Source organism: Felis catus, chromosome B2 (genome assembly GCF_018350175.1).
Source record: "Felis catus isolate Fca126 chromosome B2, F.catus_Fca126_mat1.0, whole genome shotgun sequence".
NCBI lineage: Eukaryota > Metazoa > Chordata > Mammalia > Carnivora > Felidae > Felis > Felis catus.
Window position 1 is genome coordinate 79,333,391 of NC_058372.1, and position 13,959 is coordinate 79,347,349.

Sequence of the window (13,959 nt, forward strand, 5' to 3'; positions counted from 1 at the left end):
AAACTCAAGGTTATCCTTTCTCACAAAGAATCTGGTGTACAGATATTCTGGGTTGCCATGTTATTTCTTTTATCTACTCTTTGATTATATATATATTCCATACAGTCTTCTATATAGTCCTATAAATACATATATTCCATACCATCCTATAAATAGTTAAAAACCCATCTGTCCTTGGATAAACTCAGACCAATACAGAGTGAAATACTTCCAAGAAACAGTATTTGGGGCCCCAGATAATTGTTCTAACTAAACTATATTATATACTAAGTCACAAACTCTTATTTAAGGATGTAAAATATTAAATACCCTTATTTTATGAAAATTGACACTCATATCATTTATTACACTCCCTTTTTTTACTTAGGATTCACCACACTGCACAGTATCCTTCATCTAAAAATGCACAGTCTTGCGGCACCTGGGTGGCTCAGTCAGTTAAGTGTCCGACTTCAGCTCAGGTCATAATCTCACAGTTTGTGAGTTTGAGACCTGCGTCAGGATCTGTGCTGACAGCTCAGAGCCTGGAGCCTGCTTTGGACTCTGTGTCTCCCTCTCTCTCTGCCCCTCCCCTGCTCACACTCTGTCCCTCTCTCTCTCTCTCTCTCTCTCTCTCTCTCTCAAAAATAAATATTTAAAAAAATAATACCAAGAGCACACTTTACACACTGTATGTTAGCCAATTTGACAATAAATTATATTTTGAAAGAAAGAAAGAAAGAAAGAAAGAAAGAAAGAAAGAAAGAAAGAAAGAACCACATTTCTTTAAAATAAATTAATTAATAATAATAAATAAATAAAAATGCACAGTCTCTTAAGAAACTTTATCTTCTGGAGTCTGGATTCATATAACTGATCCTTTGTTCCATTAGCTACAAAAAACAAATCTGTAGTTTACCTTTGGCAAGCAAAAAGGATTCCATAGCATGTACTGGTAACCTTTTCATCCTTTTGTCACTGTTATTTACTTTATGATTTCCTTGATCAAACATTACTTACTTTGTTGTTATGTATTTATTTAACATCATAAAAATTTGTGGAACAAGGTGAAATGAAACAAGGAATTCTAAAATAGCAACCAATAAAGTCATATAAGGAAGATTAACCAGTAAATGAAAAAAACACCTAATGAACATTATGAAAAATCTTAATGAAAATCAACAATTAAAACCTGACCCTAATAAACTATGGATAAATGTTTGCTATGTAAACGCAAGTATGAAGTAGTTTCTTTCAAAGTAAAAAGGGCTTACCTCAAAACATTTAGTTATAATAACAATGATCATATCTTACTTTTATAATTCACTTGACAGGATTACTTAAGTGAAATCTATTTTCACTTTTACAATTTAACAAAGTTCATTTTTTATATGAGAAATATCTGTACTTTTAAAGACCAAAATTAGTAAAGTTTAAAGGATGCTACAAAACATTACTAGCTCTAATAGCTGAAAATCAGATGTAGAGGCATTATACATACATTGTAAAATAAAGTATTTTACTTTTGCAGAGGGAGGGTAAAGTATATGTAAAATATCCAGTAAACAGTGAAGCCTTATACAAACAGTATTATTTCATGTAAAAATGGTGGGAAGTGCATACTTACCCTTCTCCTCCCATTCTTGTTATCTTCAGGCGAAAATCCACAGAATTCAAACTAGGAGGCTTCCATTTCAAAATATCATCACATCGACCAGGCTTATATTTCTAAAGTGAATTAAATGACAGTGATTAATAACAAGCTAAAAAATAAACATATCAACTACTTTTTATAGTATGCTTTGTATTTTCTTAAACTGCAATACAGCTGATATACAATGTTATATTAATTGCAGGTGTACAACGTAGAAGTCTGACAATTCTACACATTACACACTACTCACCACAGTAAGTGTATTCATCATCTGTTGCCACACAAAGTTATTACAATATTATTGCCTATGTTCCCTATGCTGTACATTTCATCCTCATTACTTATTTATTTTATAATTGGAAGTTTGTGACTCTTAATCCCTTTCAATTACTTCTTATTAAGCAAAACCACTACTTCTTTTCTAAATGTAAGTTTTATCTTAACTGATGAGCGAAGCTAGTTACTAACCTTCTTAGTGACAACCTTTCTCCTTTTCCTGCCAAAGTATGCAGACCCTTATTTGTGAAAGTCCATAAAAAGAATGAAACCTGTTATTCTCTCCAATCCTTCTAAAACTGGATAGGAAGTTTGATAGTTTTAAAAACAAAAACAAAAACTGTTTTTTTTCTTGTTCAGCTTTACTGTGGCATAATTTACAATGAATAAAGTTAACCAGTGAATTTTAACGCATGGATTCAATCAACTTAAAAATTTCATAATTTGTGCTGCCTTTTGTGCCCTCTTTAAGGAATCTTTGCACATCCTAAGATTGCTACAATTTTCTTAGAAAATTTTTACCATTTTAGCTGTTATTTGGGGGGTATAAGACCCATCTGAGGTTAATTTATTTATATAGTATGAAGTAAGGTACTAGGTTCATTGGTATATGGATGTCAAATCAATACAGGGCCATTTGTTGAAAAGATTATCTTTGGGGCGCCTGGGTGGCACAGTCGGTTAAGCGTCCGACTTCAGCCAGGTCACGATCTCGCGGTCCGTGAGTTCGAGCCCCGCGTCGGGCTCTGGGCTGATGGCTCAGAGCCTGGAGCCTGTTTCCGATTCTGTGTCTCCCTCTCTCTCTGCCCCTCCCCCGTTCATGCTCTGTCTCTCTCTGTCCCAAAAATAAATAAACATTGAAAAAAAAATTAAAAAAAAAAAAAGAAAAGAAAAGATTATCTTTCCTCCCTGAGTTGCCTTGGCACCCTTGTCAAAAATTAACCACTTACAGCTACAGATATATGTCTATTCTCACTAATCTGTTACACTGAATAATATGACTTTCCTCCCACTAACAGCACACTGTCTCAACTACTGTGACTTTATAATAATTTTGAAATCTAGTTGTGTAAGTCCTTAAACTTTGATCTTTTTCCAAACTCTCTTAGCTAATGTTTTATTTATATTTCCACATAAATTTGGAGCACCTGGGTGGCTCAGTTAAGTGTCCGACTTCGGCTCAGGTCATGATGTTGCAGTTCGTGGGTTTGAGCCCTGCATCAGGCTCTGTGCTGACAGCTCAGAGCCTGGAGCCTGCTTCGGATTCTGTGTCTCGCTCTCTCTCTGCCCTTCCCCCACTCACACCCTGTCTCTCGCTCAAAAACAAATAAACATTAAAAAATTTTTCCACATAAATTTTAAAATCAGCTTGTCAATTCCTATGAAAAATAAGTCTACTGGGATTTTAATTAATATTGCACTGAATCAAAAGGTCAATATGGGGAGATATGACATTTGAACAACACTGAAACTTCCAATTCGTGAACATTGCAAATCTGTTTATTTAGGTCTTCCAAAATTTTTTTCAGCAATGTTTTCTGATTTTCAGTATATAAATCATAACACATTTTTTGTTAAATTCATTCCTAGTAATTTAATATCTTGGTAGGATTATCAATACAAAAAATCGGATGTGTTTCTATAACAAACAATCAAAAAAGGAAAGTAATTCCATTTACAGTAACATCTAAAAGAACAAAATACCTAGGAATAAATTTAACCAAGGAAGTGAATGATCGTATACTGAAAACCAGAACATTACTGAAAAAGTTAAAGAACTAAAAATGGGAAAACATTCCGTATTCATAGATAGTGTGATATTGTGATCTACAATAAGAAATAAACATTTGGTCTTTGTCCCATTTCTAGTACAAAACTCCTAAAACCCTTGGAATTCCCTAAACAAGGCAAGCAATAGAGGTCTTTTGTCCTGTCAATTGAAGTAGATTTGGGAAAGCACTTAACATTGAAGGCTGGTTGCCAGAGCAGCCAACCAAGTGATTAGGGGGTAGGAATTTTCAGTGCCACTCCCCCAACTTCTGAGGAGGAAAGAAGGGCTAGAGGTAAGATTCAACCACCAATGGCCACTGATTTAATCAGTTGGCCCTATCTAACGAGGCTTCCTTAAGAAAACTAAAAAAAGAGGGTTCGGAGAGCTTCCAGACTGGTGACCATGTGAAGACTCAGGAAGAGTGGCAAGCCTAGAAATGGCATGAAAATCCTGTGCCCCTTCCCCAGTCCTTGTCTATGCACTGATTCCATCCAGCAAATTAATCAAACCTGAGGGGGGGTCATGGGAACCTCTGATTTATAGCCAGGTGGTCAGAAGTACAGGTGATAACCTGGGCTTGCAACTGGCATCTGAAGGTGGGTTGAGGAGGCAGCAGTGTTGTAGGACACAGCCCTCAATCTGTGGAATTTGACACTACCTCCAGGTGTCAAATTTGAGCTGAACTGTTGTACACCCAGCTGGTGTCCTAGAATTGCTTATTGATGTGGGGAACCCCCACATACACAGTGGAATTGGCCTCAGAATACCAATGTAGGAAGGCTTACTATTGCTAAGATGTCAATACTACCAAAGCAATCTACAGATTTAATGCAATCCCTTTCAAAATTCCAATAGCCTTTTGTGCCTCAAATTCGTAAGGAATTACAAGAGACCCAGAAAAGCCAAAATAATCTTGAAAAGAGAACAAACAAAGTTGGAGGATTCACACATCCCAGTTTCAAAGCTTGGTACAAGGCTACTTGTAAACAGAGATACTGGCATAAAAGTAGACATACAGACCCAATGGAAAAGAATTGAGAGTACAGAAATAAACCTATACATCAATAGCCAACTGATTTTTTTAAGAAGAATGCAAAGTCTGTTCAATGGGGAGAGAATATTCTCTTCAACAAATGATGCTGGGATAGCTATATTTCCACATGTAATATAATGAAATTGGACTGCTTTGTCCCACCATATAAAAACTAAGTAAAACTGGACCAAGGACCTAAATATAACAACTAAAACCATACAACTCAAACAAAAGCATAGGGATAAATTTTTATAATCTTGTATTCTTAGGTATGATACCAAAAGCACAAGCAATAAAAGAAAAAATAGGTAAATTGGACTTCAAATTACAAAACTTCTGTGCATCCTAAGACATTATCAAGAAAGTAAAAAGACAACTTACAAAATGGGGAAAATATGCAAATCATATACCTAATCAAGATTTAATATCTAAAATATACAAAGAATTCCTACAACTTAATAACCAAAGACAACCCAATTTAATACTGGCAAAGAATTTGAATAGACATTTCTACCCAGAACATATAAAATGTCCAATAAGCCCATAAGGAGATGCTTACTATCATTACCCATTAAAGAAATGCAAAGCAAAACCACAGTGAGATACCTACTAGGGTAACTATCACCAGGGGAAATAACTAGTGTTGGAGAGGATAAAGAGAAATTAGAACCCACATACATTACTATAAGGAAGATAAAATGATGCGGCCACTAAAGATAACAGTTTGGTAGTTCCCCAAAAAGCTAAACACACATTTACCCTATGATTCAACAACCCCACTATTAGGTACCCAGCCAAAAAACAAAAACAAACAAAAAACTGAAAACACAGCCCCAAAAAACTGAAAACAGGGACTCAAACAGATACTTATATGTGAATGTTCAGTGTAGCATTATTCACAGTAGTCAAAAGATGAAAACCTATGTTCCGTCACTATAAGAATGGATAAACAAAATACGGTATGTATACTCAATGGAATATTATTCAGCCATAAAAAGGAATGGAATTCTAATGCATGCTACAAAAAGAATGAACCTCGAAAACACCATTACAAGTGAAATAAGCCAGACACAAAAGTATAAAAGTTGTATAACTCCACTTACAGGAAATATCCAGAGTAGGCAAATTCATGGCAACAGAAAGTAGATTAGAGGTACCAAGAGCTGGGGTGGGGAAAGGTGAGCTCTCACTTAATGGTTACAGAATTTCTGTTTGGGGTGATGTAAAAGTTTTGGAAATAGTAGAAATAGTTGTAGAACACTGTCCATGCAGTTAACGAGATTACAGGAAAAATAAGTGTTTTAAATGTATTCTGGCAACACAGTAAGAAAATATTTTAGTTAAGTGAATTAAGAACTGATTATAAAGGAATGATCATTGTAAGCCTTGACAAATGAGTAATATTCATTTATGCAGACTTATAGCATGAAGTAAATACAAGTAAAACACAGGAGTAGAAAAATATTAGGATCTACTGAAGGAGAGGCAAGTATGTCTACAGGGAGTGGAGCCATATTATGAGAAAGATATTCACTGGGATGGAAAAATTGCTAAGTGTTCTCATTACAAATATTTTTCTTAAATATAAAAGTCAAACTGCATTCTAACACAGTTTTAAAATTTTGAGAAAAACTGCAAAAACCTTAGTCACAGGATTAGTTATTTCAAACATAAGTCCAGGGGCACCTGGGTGGCTAAGTTGGTTAAGCATTCGACTTCAGCTCAGGTCATGATCTCATGGTTCATGGGTTCGAGCTCTGCATCGGGCTCTGTGCTGACAGCTCAGAGACTGGAGTCTGCTTCAGATTCTGTGTCTCCCTCTCTCTCTGCCCTCCCCCACTCATGCTCTGTCTCTGTCTCTCTCTCTCTCTCTCTCTCTCTCTCTCAAAAATGAATAAACGTTAAAAAAAAAAAACAAAAAACTTCAAACCGAAGTCCATACAACATCAAATTTAGTAAAAACTTACATTGTACTAACAAAGACAAACCATTGGAGCTGATATTAAAGATATTTTATCTGTAGCAAATTTAAAAATATATGCTATTTCCCCCAAGTCTTATGTTTAAACATGAATGAATATAAAATCAAATATATAATATTTCAGTGGAAGTTTCATCCATTTATTTGCCCTGAGAGATTCACTTAGGTAACATACATCTTTCAGAATGATCACAAATAAATCTCTTTAGACTTATTGAATATAATATTTTTAAAAATGCCAAAACTGCAGAATTTTCTAGTTGTCAATCCATTAATGAGAAGACTCTGATAAAATTTAGTCTTTTTTTCTAATAAAGCATACCTGACAGAAATGTCATCGACCTTTTAGTGAGAGTGGTTCACTGTGGTAGTGAGGGGTAAAAAAAGAGCAAGGGAAGAAAGGAAAGTCAGCATCCATCTCAACCCCATTCACGACCTCAGCCAAGAGAATGTCAGACAAACCATCATTTACTTCGGTTCTCTATTTATGAGCATGAGTATGAGACTACTTAGAAACCAATACCAATCTAAGTTATTAAATGCAGGAAAGGTTAATTGTGTACAGTTTTAAAATATTTCATAACAGGTAGCTAATGACCAATTCTAAAAAGAATCTGAATATATAATGTTATTTGTATAATAAATATTAAATATCCTTCACATTCTTCTCTCCGGAAATCAAGAGCCAAACTTGAATCTAATGAGAAAACAGCACGTACTAATTCTGTTTTTACACAGCAATAATTCATAAACTTAAGTCATTCCTCATCTCCTTGCACACCAAACCATTTATATTCATTTGAAATACTAGACTTGATATTATTGGGAATTCAAAGCACCTTTATGAAAATTAATGAAATTCATATTAATAAATTTTAGAAAAATATGGTAGTTCTCAATTACTGAATGTAAATTCTACAATGACATAGATTCCATGAATAAAATGTATTTAAATACTTATTAGAATGTAAATTCTACTCCAGCAAAAATCGTATCTAATTCTGTGCCTACAAAACACCTAGTACAATGCTCAACAAATACTTAATAAAAATTTGCATTTTATTGTGCTAAACTTTTAAATTCATTACAAAATATTAGTCTCAGTATATTTAGCTTTACTTTTTAAATAGAATAATTTAGATTATGAAATGACTTAGATTAGCAATATCTGTGAAAGATTAGGTGCATCAATCACTACCAAAAAATCCTTTTTTCATGATCCCCAAAATGATAAGGGCAAAGATATTATATAATACAGGGACTTAGTCTTTTAAAATTAAATATTTATGAGTTACCCAACTTAAAATACAGAATCTTGCTGAACTATAAACATGGATACAAAAACTTTTTTTCAAGCTACAATTTTCAGTGTTTAATTAGGGAGTAATGCATTTTAATTTCATTAAATTCACCAGCATGTATCTAGATTTAAATAATTATTGAACCTATATTTAACTGATACATATTTAGTTCTATAGAAATAAATCTGGTTTTAGCAGGTAAGCTGTGAAGTACAAACTTGGGGGTAGATTATGTCTGAATGCAATCACCGATATAACCCAAGATATCTATCATCCTCTTAAAGAAAAAATGTAATGGATACAAATTCAGAAACAGAATAAAAGATGTTTGGGAAAGTATTTATCAAATGAGAACAGAACCTGGCGTAGAGGTAGAGGATGGCCATATGCCAAACAGAAGTCTCTAAAACAGGGATAAAATGAAATGGAGGCATAAGTGATATATTAGTTGGAAAAAGCTGCAGTTCTCAGCTAGGGGTGATTCTCCCCCACTTTCCGCACCTCCATATTTGGCAATGCCTGCGTTTTTGGTTGTCACACTAGGGGTAGGGAGTGCTGCTGCCATCTAGTGGGCAGAGACCAGAGATGTTTCTAAACCTAAAACCTGCAGGGCAGCTGCCCACAACAAAGAACTATCCAGCCCAAAATGTCAGTGGTACCAAAGTTGAGAAACTCGAATGTAAAGGAAGCTGACAGTTATAACAGCAAAGAGGAGAAGACATTTATTTCCTTTTTGCCTCTACTAACTACTAACTTCATGATTTTAAGAAAGTTCAAAGTGGGACTTTATCTATCTTGCTTGTAAAAATGCAGGAATAGTATTGTTTGCCTAAAAAATGGTATCTAGACCAGAGATACCTAATACTATGCAGCCCTATGCTACTCTATGATTCCCACTAGTAAAATGTGAGCAGTTATGTTATCATATTCCATCTAGGCCCTACACTGAAACCTGAGGCATAATGCCGTCTTCACAAGGATCATACCCTGAAGCTAAGAAAGATCCCTGGCCTTACTATATTAATTTTATTTTTATTATTGTTCTAGCATTTAGTTTTAAGAAAAACAGAAGAAATCCTATCTGGTACTGCTACTGGATACAGGAGTAAAACAACTCCAGACTTAGTGACTTGGTTATTTGTCCATGTTTCATGGAGAAGCAAATAGCAAATATCCATTGTACAAAATCAAGACATATAAATACCCTATATGGGAGAAAAGTCATTCAGTCAACACACAGTACTTAGAGTATGTGCCCAGTTATCATACTAGTTGGAGAAGATAGAAAGACTAACAAGACTGTGAGCTCAACCACAATGAGGCTTCTGAACTTGTCATTTGAGTGTAAAATTATTAGAGAATTGAAACAATTTCTTGGTTTATTCAGATTGGAAAAATTACCCAAAAATATTTTCAGATTACCATTTCTGCTCTCTTATTCACAAGTCTAATTAATTTCTTCTTGCTATTGTTGTAAACCTGTGGCTAATGAAACAATTTTTGAAAAAAAAATACAGTTATACAAAGACTTCTGAAACTTCAGCTTTAACTTCTGTATCTGGGCAGTTCCACAGAACTACAGTGATTTTAAAATTTAGCCAATAAGGAAACTGGGAAAAAGGTGGGTTAAATTAAAATACCCAATTAATATCAAGACCAGTTAATTGACCTGAATAAGAATACTAGAGAAATGAGCAGACCTGAAAACATGCAGTAAACTCCCTCTTTTTACAGATAAACAAAATGACAACCAGACTGATTACAACTTGTCCAAAACACTCCCAAATCAAAGTAATGCAAAAATCTTCATACCATTAACAAAATAAAATGTATCATTTGTCCAAAAGCAAATGATGAAAGGTTGAAAAGGGTAGATTAAATGATCTCATGAGTTGAGATTATAAAACTGTTCCAAAGGAAACCAATTTTAAGTCAGTGGTTTTCTAATTACTCTAGTTTTGTGCAGGGGGATGAGTAGGAGGAGAAAGCAACTGGCAAGTGGCCTGGATAGTGGGGAAAAGATAGCTCAGAGAACCTAATAAACTTCTTCAGCATCTAACCATTTAGCTCATACTACCCGTGAAAACCTACTAAGCCAAGTATCTAGACCTATCTTCAGCATGGGCCTAAATCTCCTAGGGCACCCTGATCCTCTCTGTGGGCCCACTAAAGTATCTCCACTCCTCCATCAGTCTGCACTCTCTCACCTCATACACTGTGATATAATATGCCGCTATGTCAAGTTTCTCCATAGAATGCAGGTGCTTTATCCATCTTTATTATTTCTAAAACTCAGCAATGTATATGACATATAGTAACCACCCAGTTTATTAGATGAAGGAATGAGCTAATACATTCCACAACTCCAGGTTAATACCCACTTAATACCTAAGATTATTGTCATATGGTAAAAAATTCCATTAGCTTTTAGACCTAGCAGACTCACAAAGTTTCTCCTTTTCTCTGGTAGACCCAAGTCTAAATAAAAGCAGTCTACTGATAGATGATCAAATTCTAGATACAAGTAATACCTGCAGCCTAGTGACTTTTATACATCAACTAAGTTAACCACTTTTTTGCTAATTTATACTACATAATATCACTAAAATACTTTTCTATGCTTCTAGCATTGGTATGAAGAATTGCTATGACACACAGTGCTCTCAGATGGAGGGCAGATAATTTAGTTAAAAAAGGCAACCGGAGTAATTTTGCCCTCCTGTCAAAACTTTAGTTTAAGAGAACAACTCAATTTCTTTATAAAACAGTGATTTAATAAATCTGGCTTTAAAACAACTCCAAGAGTCCCAATTATCTCAGGAAGCAAAGAAGCTCTCAAAAACTTCATAACAAAAATAATTTTATAATTTTGTTACATTACTGAACATGGAAACACACACACACACATACTCCTTAAAAGAGAGATGACAGAAAGCAAAGAATAGCAAAGAAAACACATACACAGATAGAGGTATCACACAACAGGGCATGGTAGACAGGGAATGGAAAAAAAATCAATATATATTACTACATAGGCTTATTCTGCTTCATTAAAAACCATCAGAGAAACATTAACATTAAACATTTATCAGAGGTTTTAAAAACTGTCTATTAAAGTCATATGAGGTAAATTTCAACATCAGAATCAATTTTGAATATACATTCTTCAAGTATCTATTCTCTGCCCTTTTTTACAGTTACTCACAGCATATAATCCACTCCTTTAAAGCTCCAGGTACACCCACAATAAAAGTTACCTCTAAATCTTCATCTGCAGTCCAAGCCAAGTGTTCGCTTGAGGTGTGGGGGCGGGGGGCGGGGTGCTGTCCTGTGCATCATAGAAGGTTTAGCAACATCCCTGGCCTCTGCTCACTGATAACAGCACTAACAACCACCCCCTTTCAGTTGTGCTAATGAAAAATGTCTCCAGACACTGTCATATGTCATCTAGTGAGTGAAATGGCCCCAGTTGAGAACCACTGGTCTAGAGTATGCATTCACTCTTTTTCTTTTCTAGCAAATATCTATTGATCAACTAGAAGGTCTGTGTCAACCTCTGCTAGAGGCCAGAGAGATGACAGTAATGTGGGTTTTCAGACAAATAAGCAGTTAAAACAGATTGTGAGTTTTATGAAATGTGCAGTTCAGAGCTGTAACGGCAGGAAATAAGAAGATATAACATATAATCAAAACGATCGAGAAGCTTCCCAGAGGAAGTGAAATTTAGACAGAAGAGTTATAGGGGGGGTGCCTGGGTGGCTCAATCGGTTAAGCGACTGACTTCAGCTCAAGTCATGATCTCACAGCTAGCTCGTGGGTTCGAGCCCCGTGTCAGGCTCTGTGCTGACAGCTCAGAGCCTGGAGCCTGCCTTGGATTCTGTGTCTCCGTCTCCCTCTCTGCCCCACCCCCACTCGTGCTCTGACTCACTCACTCGCTCGCACTCTCTCTCTCTCTCTCTCTCTCAAATAAATAAACATTAGGGGCGCCTGGGTGTCTCAGTTGGGTGTCCAACTTCGGCTCAGGTCATGAGCTCACTGTTTGTGGGTTCAAGCCCCGCATCAGGCTCTGTGCTCACAGCTCAGAGCCTAAAGCCTGCTTTGGATTCTGTGTCTCCCTCTCCTGACCCTCCCCTGCTCATGCTCTGTCTCTCTCTGTCTCTCAAAAATAAATACACTTTAAAAAAAATTTTTTTTAATAAACATTAAAAAAATTTTTTTAAGCAGAGAGTTATAGGGAAAAAGAAGGAGTGTAAGCACAAACAAGAGAAAGTACAGTGAGACATTCAGAATGTATACAAAACACAGCACCTAATATTTACCCTCTGAGAACCTACTACGGTATAGGTACCAAAAATATCAATGTGAAGGAGATCAATGTGGCCTTTGCTTTCATGGTACTTATAGTCCAGTTAGGAAAATATGAATTGTTAAAATAACTAAAAATCACAGTATGGTGTGAAATGCTTTGGAATCAACAAAAGTTCTGTGGTAGCTGGGGAGAGTTGCACTCACCTAGCTGGAACTGGCTTTCCCAAACAAGCAAAACACCTAATGTGACATTCAAAGGATGAATGGGAGTAATACAGGAAAGAAAAAAACAGTTTGAGGCAGAAGAAACAGCTTGTATAAATATGTGCTCATTATAGAAAACTTCAGTTTGCAGCTTTTACAAAATGAACCGGTCTACCAGCAGAAAGAGCCACTGAAGTTATCACCGAAGTTCAACAAAAGGAAAATAATTTTTTTTTCATTCTAAATGGACAGAATGCATCCTTTCAAATACTTCCTTCTAAAATTCTGAATTGTCACAAGCATAAGAGATGGGAGATGTCAAAAATAAGCCCTATCTTGTTGCTGACCCCAGTATGTCCCCAGATGCTAAAATTAGAGCATTAACAAAATATACATTTAAAGATACAGAGGAACAAATTCTGAAAAGCAAAGTGCAAAATAACATGCTACCTTATGTTATTATGTTTTAACATATGTATAATTGAAATTGAAAAGTTAAATTAAAAACTAACAATAATAGATAACAAGAAGGGAGGACATGTGAGAGGGAGGCTTTCTTCTATGTATTATTATTTTTTTTTACTACATGTTAAAATTTCTGTATTGTCTGGTTAAAAATTAAAAATATACCACTGTAAAACACAATTTTTAAAAAGTATCTGCCATTAACATTTCAACATTAAACCTAAGTTATCCATAAAAAAGAACTAACCTTAATTCATTGTGTTTAATATGTATCATTTATACAAACACTGATTTTGTACATTATATATTTACCTATTGGAATTCACTGATTCGTTCATTTTTGTTAAGTTCTTATTTATATTTATTTCCCCTTGCTCTGCTACCAATATATCATCATTAGCAGTGTCTTTTAGTTGTACAATAACATTATTTATCTATATTCAACTGAGACTGATTACAAATTATTCACCTTTAGCTGTTTATTTTGTCAACAAAATTCAATGGAAGTGAAATATCTTATTTATTAAGAAAACTAGAAGAAAACAAAGCAAGCTAAGAATATTTTGCTGCGTTCTAAAAGTTGAAAAAGGAAAAAAATTAGAAATAAACAAGGTGTATTTTCTTTCTTGGCACTTCACTATCACAGTTCTTTGGAAATTATTATATTTTTCAGTAAAAAATAACACATTTTGAGAAAAGATAGAATGACACTTTTCCAGTCTGCCAGGAAACAGAGCCCTTCTTCAAATGAAGACCTATCAAAATATGCAAGCAAATGTCATGGCAACAGAAGCTCTCACCATGGTAACATCATCTCTGCTTCAGAGGAAAACCACTCTAATTCGTCATGTACTCCAAGACAAGGCATTAGACTAATTCCAATTTTCATTTTACAATCTATCCATAACATTCAATATACCTGGCAGTCGTAAAGGTTTAATAAAAACATTAATATTTCACAAGAAAGCAATATTAAAATCAAAGCTG

At 35.0% G+C, this 13,959-nt stretch overlaps 1 protein-coding gene across 2 annotated transcripts in view; it reads right to left on the minus strand.

Moving 5' to 3' along the window:
• Positions 1–13,959, minus strand: part of RNGTT (RNA guanylyltransferase and 5'-phosphatase) — a 312,630-nt gene that overhangs the window by 133,627 nt on the left and 165,044 nt on the right. For both annotated transcript variants that reach the window (XM_011282466.4, XM_045057829.1), the window contains exon 13: positions 1,607–1,707. In XM_011282466.4, coding sequence (XP_011280768.1) covers positions 1,607–1,707 — 101 coding nt within the window. The remainder of the gene's footprint in view (positions 1–1,606; positions 1,708–13,959) is intronic.